Below are 21,886 nucleotides of genomic sequence, written 5' to 3' on the forward strand. Positions count from 1 at the left end.
GAACGAAAGAAAGGGAGAGAGGGAAGAAGGAAGAAAGGAGGAAAGGAAGGAAGAAAAAGCACTGCATAGTTATTGCATGAAAAAAAAGAACTTTCTTTCATCCTGCACATCAAATCAATACTGCTGATTTTACTCCCCAACATCTTTAAACCCATTCCTCCACTTCCTCTATCGCCACTGCCACCATCTTGTCATCCACTCCAGCCTCACCTCTTCAAGTCTGATGACCGGTCTTCCTTCCATCTGTCTCAACTCCCCTTCCAATTACACTCCACTCCGTAGTCTAAAGGATCTGTGTAAAATTCATATCACTGTGTCAACCTCCTTCTTAAAACATTTCAAAGGATGAACTGCACTTGGAACAAAGACCAATTCTTTACCATGGTGTGGCCAACTCAGTGTATGCTGAGAAGATCAGCATGGCCACAGTCATGGAACTCTTAAAAGCAGAGCACACTAGAGGCTAATTCAATTTCCGAGGAACAATATCCACTCCAGGGGAAGGCAGCTAGGCAGCAGCTGCTGAAGAAAGCCTGTGGCTGAGACCAAGAAGACTCAGAAATTAGAGAGAAGAAATTGTGGGCTTTAATTTCTTTGGAGTTAAGAATTCTAAGGTTTGGACTTCACTCGAGAACTTTAAGACTACCCATTTACTAATCAACTATTGCCACATTGATAAGAAGTCCTAGTGTCTCTTCATTAATGTGAGTTTTCAAAGATAACTTCTGATCCTGGTCTGAGTCATTGTATGAATTTATTTTACAACAATTGCTGATCCATAATGGATTTCAATAAAAGTTTTCTGCTATATCCTTTTCATTTTTTTTATCAAATATTTATTGAGTACCTACTATGCTTCAGGTACTCTCTTAGGTGATGGGGTATCAGTAGTATAAAAAAAAAGAGAAAGAGAGAGAAAGATATGGTTCCTTCTTCCAGGCTGGGAAGTGCTCTGAAGGAAAAGAACAGGGTGGTTTGAGAGTGTATAACATGGGACCTGACCTACCCAGAAGGGACAGAGAAAATAAGACATTCTCTCTGAGATCAGAAAGATGAATAGGAATTAGCCTGACATGGCATCTGTCAGTAAAATCTTGGCTAAATGGAATAGTCAAGGAATAATGGATTTAGGTAAATTGAAACTTCTAGATTTTAAATTAAATAATTAATTATATTGGTACCTCATTCATAAAGACTAAAATTCCAGAACTTTCATTTCTATTTTCTCATCTTACTGTTATAAACTCTCACTGAAGGTGATTGAGAATGGGACTATTATTTTCTCTGGTTTTGTAGACATTTTCAGGGTTCTATTCTTTGTCCCTCAGCCCTCATGCACACTGGCCCTGCTTCCAGCTGCCAGTTGCTTTGCCTTGGCACTGTCTCTGACCACTAGCATCTGCTCCACCTGCCCATGGGGCAGACCTGAAGGATGATGAATTCACCCTATGCTGGGAGCAACTCTGAACCCATAAATTGTGGGAGTCGGTATATGAATGACCTAGTCCTCCACCTCTTGGGCTGCACCATTTGAAGACAGATGTTCTACTCTAGAACCTAGAGAACTCCAGAAGGATTAAGCTCCCATTGTTCACAGTGATGACTGACTTCATAACACACCCTTTGGTGGCTGCTTTCCTTCCCTGTATCCTCTCTTTATTCCTCTGTAGATGTTTTCTCAGATCACCTCTCTAATGATTAATTTTATATATCAACTTGGCTAGGCCATGGTGCTCAGTTGTTTGGTCAAACACCACTTTACATTTTCTATGAAGGTATTATTTAGATGTAACTAACATTTAATTCAGTAGACCTTGAATAAAGCAGATCCTCCCTCCATGTTGGTGGGCCTTATTCAATCAGTTGAAGGTGTTAAGAATAAAATATTGAAGTTCCCCCAAGGAGTAAGGAACTCTGCTCTGGATGGCCTTCAGACTTGAGTTCCAACATAAATTCTTCCCTGCATTTCTGGCCTGCTGGCCTGTTGTGCAGATTTCAGACTTGATAGCCCCCAAATCCTTAAAATACATCATAAATCTGTAGCTATATCTATGCAATTATATACATGCAAATATACATACAAAATGTATACATAAACAAATATGTATATACATATATGCATTATATGTATACATGTATATATACATAGAGCTAAGTGACTTAGTGAAGCCACAAAATTTTTTGATGTAGAGCTCAGATGAGCAACCCCATCTCCTCAATGGCATTGTTTCAACTTACGAAGATTTGGCAAATGCTTGCTTTGCCCGCCTCTTCCTGTGTTCATGTAGACACTGTGAGTTGATCTTTTCCTCTGGGCCCAGTCACATCTTCAGAAACTTTCTCAAGCTTCACTCTGGACAGCCTTTTGCAGTCGGTAGGGCCTGGTGTACAAGAAGAGACTGTTCACCATCCCCCTTCAGACAGCATTCAGAACCTCTCTGAAACACGTAGCTGTGCTTTCTGACTTTGGCAGCAGCTGGCAGAGTCTGACTAGTTCTCCCCGCCTCTGATGCCTCATTGGCAACTTGAAACTGGAATCAATGGTGACTTCAAGCCCCACCCTACCCTGCCTACCCCCACCACATACTTACATGCCCATTCCATTTCCTGGCACTCCCACTTGAATAACCCATGCCCAGAACACTGAACTGTGATGAAGTGACATTCCCAGAGCCCAGGTGGTGCTCATGGTAAAGAACCTGTCTGCCAATGCAGGAGATGCAAGAGACACAGGTTCAACCCCTGGGTTGATTCCCTGAAGGAAAGCATGGCAACCCACTCCAGTATTCTTGCCTGGAGAATCCCATGGACAGAGGAGCCTGGCAGGCTACAGTCCTTGGGGATCACAGAGAGTCTGACACAACTAAGCGACTTAGCACACCCAGAGCCCAGATCTGACAGCCCATCCAGAGCGTGGTTCTAGTGTAGACCTGGCAGGAAGATGTGGTACTCTACACTGATGGGCTGAGAAAAGCAACTCAGGAAGGAACAAACAACACAGGGAGTTATTTCCAAGGTTCTCCCTCCTATGACCTTTAGGAGAGCTAAGAAAAGAACAAACTAGTGTCACAGAGCTGATCCTGTTCTTCTCAAGTCCTCACTCATGAGCCTAGAGCTTGTTCAAATATTTGCCCAAGTGCTTACAGATGCTGCAACTTCTCTTGTTATGGACTCTAAGGCCACAGATTTGGGCAAGTGGATTCACAAGACAAACTCAGCAGAGATGGCAAACCCTAGGGAGTTAAGAGCAGCAAAACAAAGGGGGCTGGTGTAGGGACCCCTGGCCCAACCAAGAATCTTCTGACTGCCCCCAGAGACAAGGCTGCCCACGTGGTCTGGGCCACTCCTGGAAGATGCAGGTAGGCGTGGAAACAGCTGGCCCCTCCCCCATCCAGGCTGTGGGTGAGCAGCACACACAGCTGCAGCACATCAAGAGAAAATGAAGAAAATGAAAGGGCTCTAGTGGCAGGTCGAGGGGGACATGATGATGAGGATAGTAGGAACCTTCCATGAGAGGAAATACTTTAGCAAACAAGGCCAGGCCTCTGAGCCCTTACCGCCCCCTGTCTGACCTGCTTTGATCAGCACCAGTTGAGGCTCCCCATTCCCAGTGGGAAAACCATTCAGCTGTTCTCCTACGTGGGTACATATACGTAGTTTGTCAAGGTCACGTTGATGAGACCATGAACAGTGAACCAAAAGCCACCTGGGTCAAAGATTAGGAGACCAGGGTCCAAGTGTCAGCATGGCCACCGACCCCCAAGCTGACACACACAGTGTCAAGGACTGTCCATGTGCCGGGTGATGTTGCAGTAGCAGAACCTCTCTAAGGCTTTGGGTTTGGACAGTCTGTACAGGTCAGTGGTCTGAGCAAATCCTGGAAACAACCCAGTAAGACAGGCAGACGTATCATCCCATTTTACACATGAGCTGACTAAGGCTCAGAGAAGTTAATGCACTTACCTAAGGCCACACAGCTAGTTGGGGGTAGGGGGGTCAGAATTCACTCTCAGATCGGGTCTGTTCTCACCTGCCATGGTTTGTCTTATAAGCTTTCAGACAGTGATCAAAAATTGATGCAACAAATATCCAGAAAGTTTTTTTCAGATTTTTCTGTTACATCTTATGGAAAAACCCAAACAAACTTCTTGGCCAACCCAATACTCCTCAAGCACCCTCGGGGCCCTGATTTGAGTGCCGACTGTGAGAAGGCATGGTAAAGGAGATACCACAAGGTCTCTGTTTTCTGGATCTGATATTCCAGTGAGGGAAATGTACAATGATCCATTCATGAGAACAAAACAAGTTCAAAATTAGCAAAGCCAAGTAAGATGAGAGAAAACTGTAGCAGCATGTCTGAAGACTGGGCAGGCAGGAAAGTGGGAAATTGGGCTGTCCAGATCAGGGGCTGGCCTTTGGAGGTGAGGACTCGCAGGGTAACCCCATGACCCCACCTCTTCTGCCAGAAAGCCTCTCCCAGGCCTGGGAGCTCATCCTGGAAGCGGCCCTCAAGCTGCAGGCTGACCTGGTGTCAGGCCAGTGCTAGACCCTGCTGGCCCCAGGAAGTCAGGAAATGTGTGTGTGTGTGTGTGTGTGTGTGTGTGTGTGTGTGTGTGTGTGTGTGTGTGTGTGTGTGTGTTTGGTTTGAGGCTAAACTCCGAAAATAAACCCCAGAGATCATGTTGCTGCTCATAGTAAACACAGCTCTTGTTGGGAGAAGAGCTGGCCTTTCACAGGACTCTTGAGGGTGACAGCTGGGCAGGATCAGCCCCAGATGGGGTGGCCCAGGCCCAGGAAGGAGATCTGTCCCAGGTCACCCCATGGGTCATGGGCAGGATCAGGGTCAGGGATTCAGTGTCAGTACTGGGAAAGTAGAGATGGAAACACAATCCCTAACCTCCAGGCAAACAATGAAGGAATGTTTCAAATAACTGCCATAGACCTTAATACTTAGAGTAACTTTATTGCCTAGCTATTTTTTTGTAGAAGTATCCCCTGACCAGAGACCCCCTTCCCTCTTACTATTCCTATGCCAGCAGTCGCAGCTTGGAGTGTGCAGATTCCTCACTTTCAAGAGGGTCCCTGATCTCATGGAGCTTGGAAAAAGAGGCCAGACATTGCCAGGAGTTGGGCGATGGGGAGAGGGGTGTGACACTTTGGAGGGGGCGTAGCTTGCACAAGGTCATTCAGCCTCCACATGGCAGAATGGGATCAACCCTGATCTGTGTGGGCTCTTCTGGACCTTCCCAGGGTTTCTGCTTAGACATCTAAAGGCTCAAGCTGATCAAAAGAGGGGGCCAGACACAGGGTGCTCCTTGGGAATCTGATTTACTTGCCAAAACCAGAAGACAAAAATTCTGTGGTGGCACATCCCCACTGAGTCCTGGACCCCTCCAGTCAGATGGGAGAGCCTTGTGAAGAGTCTGGAGATGTGAGCAGGAGTATGTTGGGACCCCAGTGATCTCAGGAGCCCCACGTTCAAAATGCCTGCTGTTGCCTCCTGTAATACCAGGCAAACGCCCCTTGACAGGCTTCACCTCCTCAGGCCACCCAGGTTTAAATTAGTGCTGGTTCTTCCACTGTGGGGTGCCCATGCCAGGGGCAGGGCCTGTAGCAGTGCGTCCTGTGTGCACAGGCCCTCCCAGAGCCATAACCGGGTGACCAATGGTTGAACTCGGTTGAGCTCGGAATAAACTCCCCTGAAGCTGGTGTCTCTGTGTAGGTGTTAAATCGAGGGCAGTAAACAAAAAGAGAAAAGTGGAACACTACCTCCAGTTGTTTCTGCTAATTGAGACTCCCATTTGCTAGGTGGGTCTAAGGACCTGTATGTTCTCTGAATGAACTGCCCAGCTTGGACTAGAACTCTCAGTGCCTGGTTTCAGCCCCAACTACTCCCAGGCTCTAAGTCCCCTCAGGGCAGCTCACTGCTACCCCACCTGAGGCATCCTGCCAGCGGAGGGTGGGCAGAATGGGCAAATCATAATCCCAGATGCCCAGTTAAATTGGAATTTCTGAAAAACAACAAATCATTGTTTAGTTAAGCATGACCCATGTGACATGTGGGACGTACTGATAGTAAGCCACGTATTCATTGTTCATCAGAAATTCATATTTAACCGGGTATCTTGGATTTTATCAGGCAGCGCTACTCCTGCAGCCCTCTTGGTGGCTAGCACCTGCTGCCAAAACTGGAGAAACAGTAAAATATCCTGCTTTGCAAAAGTACTGGGGGATAAAATACTACAGGCTGCAGCCGCGGTTTTTCTTCCCCTGTGTCATTTCTGGAGGGCGTTTTCACCATACAGAAAGCCTGCATCTCGTGGGATACAGATGAGACCCAGTCCCAGAGGCGGAAAATGAGTTAGAAAGTAGCTAGAAAACAACCCCAGGGAAGCCGAGACCCGCGCTTCATCTGCCGAGTCTTTTCTTCTCGTTAATTCATAACACCATCCTTTATATCCTGGACTAGAATTCAAGAACTGTCGGTGCGTTGAGTGTGCCAGTCGTCCTAAGGGACTCTCACTCCGCCAACTGGGCGCCCTCCGCGCGTTCTTGGTGCCACAGTGGCCTCCAGTGGTCGATCGAGGAACCGCAGTCGGTCTCCGCCGCCTGCCAGAGCGCGAGGCCGGCCCAGCAACTGCTGTAGGCAAGACACCTCCGCGGCCAGGGCTGCGTGGGAGGATCGCAGCCGAAAGGCACAAATCCGAGTGCGCCACGTGGAAACAAAGCTCTTGCCTCTGGCTGTGAAGCTCCGACCAGACCAGGGTTATATTTCATCTTGCGTGCCAACGTGGAACGCGTCTGATGACCCAGTTTTACAGTCGTTCTCTTCCAAATGGACTCGGCTTTGTGAATCTTCTTTAACTATCAAGCCCTGATGATGGAAACGTCAAAAAATCATTTAAATAGAGAGAAGACTGGCCTCGAAATTGATTCTTATTCTACCAGCTGGTGATACTTAAAGGGCTAGCTGGAGGATGTGGGCAAGGTAAAACCACTGGAATGAGGACTCCCACCCCCACCCCTTGCCTCTTACCTCCAACCTAGCAACAGTCTTGCTTCATTTCCGAGCAAGGGCTGCACCGCCGATCCATTATTGGAAACACACGACTCCCAGAACCTTGTTCATTTTCATATATGCAGCTCGGGGCAAAAGGTTCTCTGCCGCAGCTTCCCTTTGATTTGAAAGCAATACAAAGAATAAAGGGAAATGAAAAATATGGCCATAGAGGGGCCGGCTCTTGATCCTTAAACACACACACGCACACATACACGTGAATCTTCCAGGTACATACAAAGGCACTTTTCCGAATGGGTGGTCACCAGCCTTTCCCCTTTCACAGTGTGATATTCCGGCAGTGCCACAGCTTTGAGCCAGCCTGTTTGCACATCATTTCAGCTGAAATCTACCTCCTGGGTGGGGAGACCCAAGGAGAGGAGCTGACGCCCTTGCAGCAGCCCTTGCTGGGGGGCCACGGAGAACCGGGTCACAGGTGGTGGGAGAAGTGTGTGGACCTGGGTCTGAGGCGGCACTGCCCCCTGGAGCACCTGCTAGTCCTTGGCCCAGAGGCTGCCGGGCTCTGCGCTTCAGCGCCCTCTCGTGGAATAACGAGCTGCCTGGGCGTCCTCCCTAGTCTAGTCTCTGAATGCACTGGAGCTTTTGTGCGTGCGTGCCTGCTCAGTTGCTCAGTCCTGTTGGACTCTTTGGGCTCCTCTGTCCATGAGGTTATCCCGGCAAGAATACTGGACTGGGTTGCCATTTCCTCCTCCAGGGGATCTTTTCTACCCAGGGACTGAACCTGCATCTCCTGCGTCTCCCACACTGCAAGAGGATCCTTTACCCCTAGCACCACCTGAGGAGCCCCAAGATGCCTTTAGTCTTCTTCAAATTGTCTTTTTAAAAAATTCCTTTTGTTCATTCATTTCACAAACATCAGTTCAGTTCAGTTCAGTTGCTCAGTCATGTCCGGCTCTGTGACCCCATGAACCGCAGCATGCCAGGCCTCCCTGTCCATTACCAACTCCTAGAGTCCACTCAAACCCATGTCCATTGAGTTGGTGATGCCATCCAACCATCTCATCCTCTGTTGTCCCCTTCTCCTCCTGCCCTCAATCTTTCCACCATCAGGGTCTTTACAAATGAGTCAGCTCCTCACATCAGTGGCCAAAGTATTGGAGTTTCAGCTTCAACATCAGTCCTTCCAATGAACACCCAGGACTGATCTCCTTTAGGATGGACTGGTTGGATCTCCTTGCAGCCCAAGGGACTCTCAAGAGTCTTCTCCAACACCACAGTTCAAAAGCATCAGTTCTTCGGCACTCAGCTTTCTTTATAGTCCAACTCTCACATCCATACATGACCACTGGAAAAACCATAGCCTTGACTAGACGGACCTTTGTTGACAAAGTAATATCTCTGCTTTTTAATATGCTGTCTAGGTTGGTTATAACTTTCCTTCCAAGGAGTAAGCGTCTTTTAATTTCATTCCAATCCCAAAGAAAGGCAATGCCAAAGAATGCTCAAACTACTACCGCACAATTGCACTCATCTCACACACTAGTAATGCTCAAAATTCTCCAAGCAAGGCTTCAGCAATACGTGAACCATGAACTTCCAGATGTTCAAGCTGGTTTTAGAAAAGGCAGAGGGACCAAAGATGAAATTACCAACATCCATTGGATCATCGAAAAAGCAAGAGAGTTCTGCTTTATTGACTATGCCAAAGCCTCTGACTGTGTGGATCACAATAAACTGTGGAAAATTCTGAGAGATGGGAATTCACAAACATGAGTATGCCTAAAATGTGCCAGGCACTGTGTTAGAGGCTTAGCATAGGGAAATGAATAGGGAATGTCCCTTTCCTGAGAACAAGGTCATTGCAAAGTGACAGAAAGTGTACCTGAGGAGAGGGATCAGCCTGGTGCACTGCCCTGCTGAAGGGAGTGCAAATTTGGGCCTTCCTTTGGAGGCCAGTTTGGCATCAGCTTCTAGATTGTCACATGCATACCTTATATGAGTGAGGAATCCTGGTTGCTTGAAAGCAGAAAAGATGTTGGCTTTCTTTTTCTTAAGGCTATGGAGTAACTCACAGGGTCCCAGGGGAGGCTGCAGTCTCAGGCTCAGGTAGGGACATAGGTGAGCAGGCAGCTGCCACGACCACAGCCGAAATCGCACCACGAAATAGTTGGGCACTGGTGGCCACCACTTGCCTGCTGTGGGTGCAGAGCCTGTGTGCTGCACCACCATCACCTCCTATGGCCAAATGGGGGGTGGGTGTCTGCCTAGCTGGGTGGACATCACACACCTGCTCTCTAGACACAAGGGAGTCACAGGGAAGGTGGGCACCCAACATTTTGTGCCTCTGCAATGGCAAGTGGGCTATGCCTTCCACCCAAAAGTAAAGCCCCAAAGATGGTGATGCTGGTGGCCAAAATCATGACAAATGTCCTCCACACACACGTTGACCTGGAAATTCCATTCCTACATTTTAATAATTTAGAATTACATTAATACTTCACAGGTACTCATTTATCCCACAAATATTTGTTGTATATATTACCATGTACTAGGCACTGGGAGATAAGAGTGCAAAAACGGACACTCTGTGCCCCCATGGAGCTTCCTGGGGAAACAGATATAAATGAAATCAGTCCCAAAGCAAGTGTGAAAGTACAAGTGAGCTGAGGGCTATGAAGGAGTTGGGTGGGCATGATGCCACCTGGCCCAGTCAGAAGCAGCAGAGACGAAGGCTCTTGGGAGGTGAGGGTCCAGCTGGCCCTGAAGACAAGAGGAGGATGCATCAGGACCTGGAGGCCTGTCTGTAGGAACAAAACCATGAAGTGCCTACAGAAAGGCCAGGTTAAATCATTTCTGCTTGCCCTCATTTCACTGGGAAGCCATTGACACATTTGGAGGTGGTGGTGGTGGTTTAGTCACTAAGCCATGTCTGACTCTTCTCAACCCTATGGACTGTACCCTGCCAGGCTCCTCTGTACATGGGATTCCCCAGGCAAGAATAGTGGAGTGAGTTTCCATACCCTTCTCCAGGGGATCTCCCAACCCAGGGATCGAACCCAGGTCTCCTGAACTGTAGGTGGATTCTTTACCAACTGAGCCACCAGGAAAGCCTGTGAGGGATGTACAAATGGTGACACGATCAGATTTGCATTTTGCAAAGATCAGAACTGTGTGAACTGGACTGGGGTGCAGAAGGAGCAGGAAACCCAAGGAAGTGGTTATGCATCCAAATGACTGGAGATGGCAGCACAGACAATATGAAGGTCAGTGCTGGGCAGAGCAGCAGTTTTGGTGTTAACCTTTGTAGAAATAGCCTCATGGATTAGCAGTCATGAGAGAAAGGACACACCAAGTTTTCAGGCTTTGTCCTCCAAGAAACAGCATCACGTGCTCACATGGAAATGCATCAGAACTGCATGTCAGAAAGTTGGGGTTGGGGAAGCCCTTAGAGATCATACAATGAGAAAAGCAGGTTGTAAAATATGGAGGAAAACAGGATGCAGAACAAGGTCCAATCATTGCATATATTGTGCACAGGAAGGGCTACATCGAGTTCACTGTGGTGTTAGATTATCTTTGCTTTGTATATTTTCTGTGATAAATATGTAAATACTTTTGCAATAAGGGAAGAATTCAATCTTATTTTTTAAAATAAATTATCTAGTATATATATATAACTCTTTTGTTATCAGAGAGGAAGCTGAGATGGGAAAATCTCTGGACAGGAAGAAAGGAGTAATCCAATTAATTACTACCATAGAAGCCTTTTGTTGTTGTTTGAAAATGTTCATCTGTATTTGAAAACTCCTTGCCCTCTTGAAAGATTTTTTTCAAAGCTATATGCAAAGGGCCACTCACCTTATATAGCCAGCACACTATTTTAATAATTGAATGTGTCTTCCCCAAATCATAAAAGTTCCAGAGACAGAAGGGGTGTTTCGAGTCAGCTGTGCTCCAGCAAATGATTACCTGCCAGGGTCTCTGGATCTTGGCACTCCTGCCACATGGGCCAACTGACTTTTGTCCTATGCATGCTTCCTATCCTCCCTGGCCTCTCACCACTCAATGTTGGCATCCCTCCCCCAACTTGTGACAACAAAAAGTGACTCCAGACATTGCCAAATGTCCCCAAGGGAAGAATAATTCACATTGAGAACCACTGGCTTAAGTGTTGCTTACATACCTCAGGTGACACAGACCTCACTACACCTATAAGCAAGCTTTTCCAACCCAGAGTTGCTGTTGGAGAGTTCAGCATTTCACTGAGCGACCATCTGTATCCCTCCAGCTTCTTTCCTTGGGGCCAGTAGCAACTGTGTCCAATCCCCTTCCCTGTGATGCTTCTGCAGAGATCAACATAGTGCCCTGCTCTGCTCCCCATTGCCCCCCTCCACCTGCTGCCAAATCTTTTCTCTCCCAAGTTGAGCATTCCTCCTTCAGCTGTCCCTAACAGGACACGCTGGGTCTTCTGTGGGTCCATGACCACTCCAGGTCCTCAGTTACATATGATGCTTCAGGTGCTGGCTGGCTGTGGACTGATCACCTCCCTCCTCTTGGATGCTCGTTCATGTAGTCTGCAGCTACGCCACACCAGGACAGCCTTCTAAGCTGCTGGCCAAAACACTGAAGCTTTATGTGACACCGTTCTCTTGCGTCACTCTTCACACCCACACCCTCCCCCTGCCTCATTATGACTACGTTTATCCTTCTCAAATTTCACTTCACAAGAAGTCTGTAACCATGCTTGTCTCAGGAGACAGCAGGGTGGCTAGGGACAGGATGGAAGAGAAAATGAATTGCACACAATGAAGACTGCATACACATCTGTGCTTTTTAAACTTTTTGCTGCATGCATGTATTCCCTGGTCATCGTAAACAAGCCAGCAAATAGATCCATGGGACATACTTCACCTGCTTAGGGTCACCCAGTCCATCCAATCTGTCCTGACCCGTTTGGAAAGGGATGATGGATCTTCCAGAGTCCTCACTTTCATCCTCAAAGACCTTCCAATTCTTCACTTAAAGTCATCCACGAGGCCAGGTGGAAAGAGACAAGGCTAGGCTCACCAAGGCACTTTTAAATCAAGGTACTGAGTGGTGACTTTTCCAGCTGGGACCCCAGGATTCCACCCATTTCCTTCAAGAAAACAAGTTGGCCCTCCTCTAAGTCATTACTATTGCATATCTGGTTTCCCTAAACAGAGACCCACTGACTGGCCACCTCGCTTGCTTCCTCCTTCTTTCTGGGGAGTCTCTAACTGCAGGGCAAGCTGGCAGAAGTATCACCACCCAGAAAGGTGCTTCTAGAACACTCTGGTGCAACTCACTCCTCTCACCATGACCCCAGCTCCTGCAGCCACCCCACGGCACACCTGGACTGTGGCACTGAGAGTTGCTGAAGGCCTCATTCATTTAATGGCAGCAGCAAGCCATCTTGAAGCAGCAGTAAGAATTGCACACACTGGTAATGGCAAATTTATGTGATTTATTCATACAATAACTCATGGTGCACTTAACACACATACAAGGCCACATTTTCAATAGCATGGAAGAGATTAATTGATAAAACCTGTTAAGTAAATAATGAGTTTTGAATATAAATCACTCGCAAAAGGTTCTGTCCAAAACACTCGAAACAACGATAAATTAGGACAAGGGTTTGGTAAATGTCAGCCTCGATCCTGTTGCAAACCCTCTCCCCTGCATAAATCCCAGTGCCTATTGCAGGCAGGAAAAAGCAAAAGCCCTTATTAACCCTTGGCCTTTGTTCGCATTCTAACTCTTGCTCTCTGGCCAGTGCCAAGTACACTAGGCCTCATCTTTGTTTCCCAGGGCTCTGCTCCTCCTGCCCGGGCTGTGCCATGTGATCCTATGCGGGTACCTCATCCAAAGCCAAGCCAAACCACAACTGTCTTCTCCAGCTTGGACTTGTCTCCATCAGAGGCCCAGAATCACAGCCCTGAATCCGGAGCCAAGGATGGCCATCGTCTGGTGACTAGGGCCATTGGCTCCCAGCCATCTTGGGCAGGAAACCCTGTTTCAAGGAAAAGCCCTTGAGGGTGGGCTCTTGAGCACATCAAAGACTCGACAGGGAGGCAGCCTCTGCCCCAGCAAGTAAGTACATGGAAGAGACACCCAAGGAGCTTTGGTAGCTTGTGGAGGGCAAGTCCCCAACAGAAGTGAGGGCTCTGAGCATCACAACAATATGGTGACCCGAGCGCCCCTATCAGTGACAGCCCTCTCAGCTTCAAGGTCTCATTCACAGAAGAGAGACTGCCCAGGGTGGGAAGGGTGAGGTTGACAGCAGGTTCAACCACAAGGGGCTGTACCTAAGGCCCAAAGAGATGATGGGCAGAGGCCAACATTGGCAGCTGGCTTCCAGCTTAATGTGAGCCCAGGCCAGAATCTGAGACTCAGAGGAGGAGCTATAACCGGTTGGACTTGGGCACTGGAGAAGGAGCTGAGTCTCATTTGCGAATGTGTACCCCCTCGTTCTCACACAGTGAGATAGGATAGCTTGGACACCTGGCAGGCATCGCTGAAGTTGGCCTGAAGGAGGAGGGCCAGCCCCTTGCTAGGGTCTGGAGAAATCCTGCCTTCTGTAGCCAGCTGAGTCTTATCTCTCAGCACACCCCACCATTTTTAACTGCTTAGACGTGAGCATGGGCTGGGTATTTGTACACACACGTTCACAGCAGCATTATAATACCCCAAGTGCCCTCAGGGATGAATGGATAAACATAATGCAGTCTATCCATGTCATGGAACAGTATTCAGCCTTAAAAAGGAAGGACATTAAGGTACCTGCTACGACGTGGGTGAATCTTAAAGATATTATTCTAAGCGAAAGAAGCCAGGCACAAAATGCAACCAAGTGCATGATCTCACTGATATGAGGTTTACAAAGTAATCAAATTCAGAGACAAAAAGTAGAATGGTGGCTACCAGGGGCTGTGGGAGGGAAAGAATGGGCAGTAACTGTTGAATGGGGACAGTTTCACTTTTGCAAGAGGAAGAATTCTGAGGATGGATGCTGGTGACAGCGGCATTAACACTGACTGTCCTTAATCCACGGTGTGTGCACTTAATAATGTGTGAGATGGTAAATCGGACATTATATGCATTTTACTACAGTTTTTTAAAGCATACAGAAGTTGAGAATTTCTGTCAAGAAAAAAAAAAGATTAATGTAGGAAGGGTGGTGCAGTCATGACAACTGTTAACCAAGAACTGCCGGCAATGTGAAAAAGCAGGCTAACATTACCTTAGACCAAAACACCTGAACACAGGATTTAATGTGGTAGGTGTCCAGGTGTCTGGAGGTGGCTACTGGTCATCTTCACCATTTCCCATGTCTTCCCAGTTTTACAAAATGAGCATATATACTCTTCTGATCATGGGGTGGAGAGACAGGGTAAATTAAGTATAAAAATCAACCACAAGAAAAGGAGAGGAATATGAATATTTATTAAATCTCTAGATTGGGATGGGTCTCATGTTTAATAGGAAAAGACAGGGGAAAAATCACATAGGAAAAGAGCAATTTGTTTGATTACTTAAGAAAGCAAAACCCGAAATTTAAAGGCAAACTCACGTGAGAGATACAAATGCCCAACAAATGTACACAGAGAACAATGATCAAGGCCATTAATAAGTAAATAATTCAAAGCTCAAATAGGATTCTACTTTCAGCTATTATTGGGAGGGTGGGGGTTTTTGTTTGTTTTTATGGTCTGTATTATCTGTATGCTTGTTTGCTTTATTTTCAGTTTTACTATCCTAAGGGAGCAGGAGAGGACTAAAATGGAGATGCTTTCAGCAGCTTGGCACTAAGTGCCAATCCTAAGGGATTAATGTGAAACACACAAAAACATTTTATTCACAAAGTTGCTTATGACAACATTATTTACAATACTGAAAATCTGGAAATTGACTAAATTGCCAATAACTGAAAGAAAGTTTAGGAAATTATGATAAAACTACACAATATACTACCACCAATATAAAGTATCTGTAATAACCACATAGGAAAATAGGAATATAAAACTGCATGATAAAGCACATGGTATGATTACAACAATGTAAAAAATTTACACCCCCAAAAGGCAAGATATTTAGTGACTATCTTGGTGTAAAATACTGATGTGTTTTCTTACCTTTTATTACATTTCTGTTCTCCATTTTTTCTAAAATTAACACATTAATTTTACAATCAGAAAAAGAAACCCTTTTATTAAAGTAAGGTGCCCACAAGATTCTTCAGTGACGTTCATCTCATCCAAGAATGCAGTCGAGAGAGTTCAGAGCCCTCATCCTCTTGGAAGTAGAGGCATAGAAGCAGGCTGAGGCAGATGATTATGTATGGATGGATGGTAAAGTGGGGAGGGAACAACCTAGGGGCGGGCCGGGAGGGAGGGATTGGCAAAGGAGAGATAGGCACCAGCTCACAGACTGGCCAGCCAAGGAAAGGGGCTTTGTGGAGTCAGGGAAGACTCTGACTGCTCAGCGGAGGTCTGTGTAGACCCAGAAGTAGGCACTAACGGTGTTCTCAAAGGGCAGGATCAAAGAGGGATTTTAGGAAGACACATGGATTTTGAGGGGAGCAGGGGAGGAAAGAGGGGGGGAGGTAAACTACTTGGGAAGGAGGTGGGAAGGGCTGGGGTGATAGCAATGGTGGTGGAAGAGGAAGAGGTCAGTTGGCAGAGGGAACTCCCTGCTCTGCACTTACATCAAACACACATGGCTCCTCGCTGGACAAGCCTTTGTGGGCAAACAGGAGAGAATCAGCCCATGGGAGGAACCTGTCAACAGCCAGGTGGATCAGGTCAATTAGTTTAGAGTTAACCTAGGGCAGCTCTGTTCAGTCCACTTTCTGCCACACAGAAAGGCTGTAGATCTGTCTCATACGGTGCCCCAGTGCCCTACCCACACTAGCTCTTGAGCACTTGAAACAGGGCAAGTGAAACAGAGATTCTGCTTTTGAAATGTTGGTTGTAATTTCATTCATGGAAATTTAAATTCACTGGGGCCTAGTGGCTACTGGTCAGCACACACGTGGCAATATTTCTCAAAGGGCACTCTTTGGAGGAGCAGGGTCAGAAGTGCAGGCTCTCAGACCGCCGCCCAGACACCCTGAAGCAGAAGCTGCCCCCTTGTGTATCTGAGCCTCTGAATTAGGGCCACTCAAGATTTCTGAGATCACTGGTCTGGGTTTCAAGTAAACTGCATGAAAGACCCCCTGGCTCAAGTGAAATAGGGATTTCTACAAAGAATGACTAGAGAACCATTCATAAAATGTGTCCAGTTCAGCAGGATTGGAGAAAAGCTATGTGATGCAATGAAGATGTGGTTTCCCTAAGCCAGGTCAAGATAAGGAATGTGGTCAGCTTTGATATGTGAAAACCAGAGAGCAGCTGCTCATCTGGATGAATGCTAGAGACGTGCACAAGTGGCTCCACCCTGGCATCAGTGTCAAAAACACAAAAAGCAACCATCACCTGTGAGCTGATTTAGAAGAGCATGCCCCTGCATGTGAAACGCAGCCGAGTTTCTAAAAGGAGACATTTGTGAAGGGAGGCCAAGGAAAGCTAAGACCTAAGGAGAGAAGAAGCATTCTGAGTCTGTGCCCTCACCGAGAAAAGAGAAGACAGAAGTTCTTCCTGCAGAGTCAGATCTACATGCAAAACACCCCCGAGCAGACCCAGCAGTGGCTTTGGTCACGCAGGTGAGAGACAGCCAGAATGCGAGTCACTCTGCTCTTTTCAGCACAGTTCAGCTTACAACTTCAGCAAGAGGACAATTTGGAGATTTTCTGATACTAGAATGTGCTTCAAGAAATAAAGAGAAAAAACAATAAAGTGTACAGATGATAGTCAACCAGGAATTCGAAATAAAAGCTTCAAAATAAAAGCTTTATAACTGTAAAGTAAGAGATAAAGGTAAATACCCTGAAAAGACATCACGAGAAACTGAACTGGATTGTAAAATTCTGCATCGAAGTGATGTGAGCAATAGAAAGGATGGAGAAGGAAAAAGAAAAGGCTGAGGGACACCATCCACAAAAGCGAAGGCTTCCAGAAGAGAGATGGGATCGGCAGAGAGGAACAGGGCCCTTCACTTCTCAAGTACAAACTGTTGGCAGAACATGAAGTCACTGAATCAATTAGAAGACTGTTGTGTCACCATATACGCCTCCACTGTAGGCTTAGTAAAAACAAAAATCTGTATTTGAAATTTTACTGATTTGAAGTAATCTTATAATATCTTGCCTTTTTGGTTACAATGTAATACAGTGCAGTAAATTAATTTGCTGTATTTTGGTTCACAAACATTTACCTTTTAAACACCAAAGCAGCACATGTAAAGAATTACAAAAAGTTACTTTGATACAGGACTACTACTCTGTTTATTAACAGAGTGCTTCACTCTTCTGATGACTACTGATGACTGATCAACATGTAGTGAACATGACCTGTGAATATCCCATTATTTTTAAGATGACATAGGCTAAGCTTATTACTACTGCCTGCCTTTCCTGGTAACTTTGTTTAGTGAATACAGAACCACCATCTGGGGAATTAGAAATCACCTAATATGATATTAATGAATAGCTTTCACAGTTCTCAAAAGAATTTAGAATTTACTAAAATTAATGTTATTTGTAATAGCAACTAACAGTAGACTATTTCCTTCCTGCCTCCTGGATAAATACATGTTTGCAACAAAGAATCTCCAGAGAAGAAGAATGCTAATGGTTTTGAATGTCTCAATTCAGGTGTACAGTTATGCCTTCAACTATTTTCCACTGTGAATAAAGATGACTTTTAAAGATGGCCTTGGTGTTCAAGGGTCATATTACTTGCTAACAAATTATTGTCTGTGCCAGAAAGTCTCTGAAAAATTTTAACTAAATTTCTCATACATGGCATGCCTCTAGTTTACTTAGCATTATTTATTATTTGATATAGAAATTCCACAGTAATCACCTCATGCATATTTTGTTTTTGGATTTGAAGATTTGCAATCTTGAAAAAGTTAGAGCTAGACTTTCAGGTATTGGCATCTAGCATTATTAAGTTTACATTAAAAAAAAAACCTAGGGTACATGTTGATATAATATTTTGAGTGTATCAGGCTAAATTAGATATATTATTAAATTATAAACAAAAGAACCAGGAATTTATAGTATCAAACCTAGTTTGACATGTGGTTACATTTTGAAATGTACTACATTTCACAAATAATTGAAGTATTATATTTCTTGAGTACAGTGCTATGTTCAGTTACTATGCTCTTGATAGCTGAAGCTATGACAATTTCAACTTGCTCACTCTGTGCTTATTCATTCAGTAAATAAGCTATGACTGTTACAAAAAAAATAAAAAAGAAAGAAAAGGTTCAGCCCAATTACAATGACAAAATCAAGTTGCAGCTGTTACATATTCTTAGGTCAAATTACTGATGCAGGTTTTGACTCCCTGCCCCTGGGGTTGACTCCAATAGTATGGGTAATCATGAAATAACCAGCTCTAATCCCTTCTCTCACTGGCATTATATATGATCTCTGTGGTTGGCGAACTCAAGGTATGAATGATTGGGGAAGGGTTTCACCCAGAGAATCATTATACACATTGTGATCCTGCAAAGGGTCAGAAGCTACAAAATACAGTTCCCCTGCATGGATGTCTGAAAAATTAGCCAGAAACTCCTGGGGATTGAAGCCCACCCACACAGTATACCTGTAGTCTACCGTGCGTATGGAATAGCCCATGACCTTTATATCTTCTAAGCTCGGCTTGTCAGAATTCCACTGAGGAGAGTCAGCGGGCCGAGGGTACTGGCTATAGGCAACCAACTCCCGGGGATTACCACGGACATGGGGCTCCTCTTCCTCACCACGGCCCTCAAAGAGCTTCAGGAGGTTCCGGCCTTCTCGGCACAGCTCCATGTGAAACGAGGGGATGGGGCAGCGTGGAGGAACACGGAGCCCCGCAAGTCCAGTGAGTGTGGGGAAGAGAGAAAGCAGCTCCACCAGGTCCTCAGTTTGCCGGCCTGAAAGAGGAAGCCACCCGTGGAGCAGGTTACAGCCCCACACACTGACTTGTGTTCTTTTACAGCATTTATTTTTAGCCCAAGAGCTTTAGGAACAAAGCCAACTCAGGTCCTCACCCAACAGCAGGGGAGAATAAAGGTGCCCTCGGCTTGCTGGCACTTTTAGAAACAATTTAAATGTAGGACCCACCAGTGTGTGGGTGACTCAGACTGCTGGGCAAAGTCTGTTGAGGACAGTCTCACAGCATTGCCTGGCTGATCCCTCCTTTCTGGGTATCTGCATCTCATCCATTTCCCTCTTATTGTTGTAAAATACAAACAACATGAAATTTCCCACCGTGACCAGTTTTTAGTGCCCAGGCTGGGGGCACTCAGGACTTTCCCACTGTTGTATGGCCATGCTCACCACCCAGCACAGAACTATCTTCACCTTGCGCAGCTGAAACCGTCCCTGTGAAACGACACCTCCAGCTCCTGGCACCACCCTTCTACTATTCGTCTCTGTGTGTCCACTGCTCTAGGCCCCTCACAGACATGGAATCACATAGTGTTTGTCCTTTTGTGCCTGGCTTCTTTCACTCAGCATAATGTCTTCAGAGTCTACCCGGGTCGTAGCATGCATCAGTTTCCTTCCCTTTTAAGGCTGGACGATAGCCCACTGTATGGATGTGCCATGTTTTGCTTATCCATTCATCTGTCAATGGACACTTGGGTTGCTTCCACCTTTGGGCTACTAATAATGCTATGAACATTCTTCTACATAGTTTTTCTTGGAGTACCTGGTTTCAGTTCTGTGGGATATATACCTAAGAGTGGAACTGCCAAGTCACACGATCGTTCTATGTTTAACTTTTTGAGGACCCACCAAACTCTTTTCCACAGGGACTGGACCATTTCACACTGCCACTGGCAAGGCCTGAGGGTTCCTATTTCTCCACACCCTTGGCTGCCGTTTTCTGCTTTGATAACAGCCATTCAAACAGGTATGAAATGATATCTCATTGTTGCTGATTTATCTTTAAAGGCTAAATCCTGAACTTTATTGGGACTCCTGTTAAAATTTACTGTGACTCTGGGCCATAACTCTAGCCTTTCTGGATCTTTAAGAGTTTTCTTTATATGGCTCAATTTTATTTCCAACACATTTGGTTTGTAAGTAAAATAAAAATAAAGGTAAAGACTATTTTTTAAAAGATACCTTTACAACGGCAAGGTCGGTCTAGCACAACCACCTTAACCAGATAGTCCAGCTTGACATCACTAATAATGGCACAGGCCACCATGAAGTGTCCCCAATGGGATACAGGTGGAGCCCACAACCTCACAGTATGCAGCATGTGTCCAAAGGGTTTACCCTGAATCTAGTTCTCAGGAAGCAGTCAGACAAACCCAGACTGCGGAACATTGTACAAGATAGCTGCCCTGGATGTTTGAAAAACATGAGTTCAGGGAGATACAGGGGGCCCAGGTGACAGCCAGCCATTGTAATAACTTTTCATTCAGAGTTGAGACAGGCGTGTAGGAGGCCCCAGAGTAGGGTTCTGAAACCACCTGCTTGGGATTTAACAGGCTCACTGAAGCTGTTAACATCAGGCTCACTGAGGAAAAACTCTAGGGATCAAGGGCACAAGCCAGGAGGTTTTAGCAAGAGAAGGTGGCAGTGAGGTGCATGATGGTGGCAGTAAGTGGGAGAAATGGTGTAGACAGATTCTGAATGAAGAGTGGCAAGAGTGCTGAAAGACTGTTCATACAGCGCAGACCGTAAGAGAAAAGATGGGCCACTATCAGCATGGTTTTCTGGCCTGGGCAACCACTGCCATTTCCTGAGAAGGGAAAGAGTGTCAAAGGCTTAAAGTCAAAGGTCAAATATTCAGCTTTGGGCATGTTAGACTGGCTGTTGGAAATCCAAGTCCAAAGATCAAAGAAGACATACAGGCTTGAGAGAAAATTTGGAAAGAAATGGGATGACAGTGCAGCAACATCAATTTATAAACTGCTCAACACCTCCCCTCTGAAGTTTCAAAAAAGATTCTCAACCTGTCAGAAGATTTCTCCCAGCAAATAAAGGGCTATGGTCATGTCTTCAAACTGTTTTAACATTTTTATCAATGACATGAAAGAAGACAGTGCATGCAGCACACAGAAATCAAAGGTTCAGAAAAAAACTGGGCAGTAGAGAGCAAACTTGGAAAGATCCAGAAAGGCCAGAATGATGGGCTAGAACCAAGAAAAATTTAAACAAGAGCCATTGATGGAGGAGCTGAGGTGGCTAATGTCCCCTTGCAGAGGGCTGAGTCCCAGCTAGAAGGGCGCAGGTAATGAACTTCTGCTCACCTGTAAGGGGGAAGCCCCTGCCCCCTGCCCTGAGCTCAGAGCACACTGCTGTCATCTCCATGATGGCTCTCCCCATCTTGGGGTGGCCCCTACTCTGCCCCTCCCCCTTCCGAGCCCCCCATGGACAGGGGCCACCCTCACCAACTCTGGCTCTACCGCTCCCCTGCCCTAGGCAGAAAAATCTGCACTGGGTGGTGAGGGGGTTTCTGTACCAACTAAAGGCACCCCTGATGTCAAGCAGCATCACTTCTGCATTTCCATACCTGGCTCTGGCGCTTCTGAGATGGAATCAAAAGGGTCGAGGTAAGGGAAAAACTTCTCGCCTTCCACCGGAAGTGGGGCTGTCCTTCCAGGAACATAGAACATCAGAGGCACTCGTGTAGTGACATCAAAATTACTGTATTTCGCCCATTCTCCATGTTCACCGAGAGCCCATCCTGGTTTAAAAATCAGAGCATGACAGAATATGAATCAGCACCTCAC

The 21,886-nt window shown here is 46.0% G+C and overlaps 1 protein-coding gene across 2 annotated transcripts in view; it reads right to left on the reverse strand.

Moving 5' to 3' along the window:
- Positions 1–4,951: 4,951 nt before the first annotated feature.
- The window catches only part of IDS (iduronate 2-sulfatase), a 28,481-nt gene continuing 11,546 nt past the window's right edge, over positions 4,952–21,886 (reverse strand). Inside the window, exons 8-10 of one of the 2 annotated variants that reach the window (XR_006339797.1) lie at positions 21,667–21,840; positions 7,037–7,175; positions 4,952–6,874 (exon numbers count right to left, since the gene is read on the reverse strand). Coding sequence is in view for 1 of the 2 variants with exons in the window: in XM_043895657.1 (XP_043751592.1) it covers positions 18,597–19,069; positions 21,667–21,840 (647 nt within the window). In the remaining variant the exon portion in view is untranslated. Of the gene's footprint in view, positions 6,875–7,036; positions 7,176–14,462; positions 19,070–21,666; positions 21,841–21,886 lie in introns of those variants that run through there. The other variant, XM_043895657.1, reaches the window with a different exon arrangement.

This window comes from Cervus elaphus, chromosome X (genome assembly GCF_910594005.1).
Source record: "Cervus elaphus chromosome X, mCerEla1.1, whole genome shotgun sequence".
Lineage (NCBI taxonomy): Eukaryota > Metazoa > Chordata > Mammalia > Artiodactyla > Cervidae > Cervus > Cervus elaphus.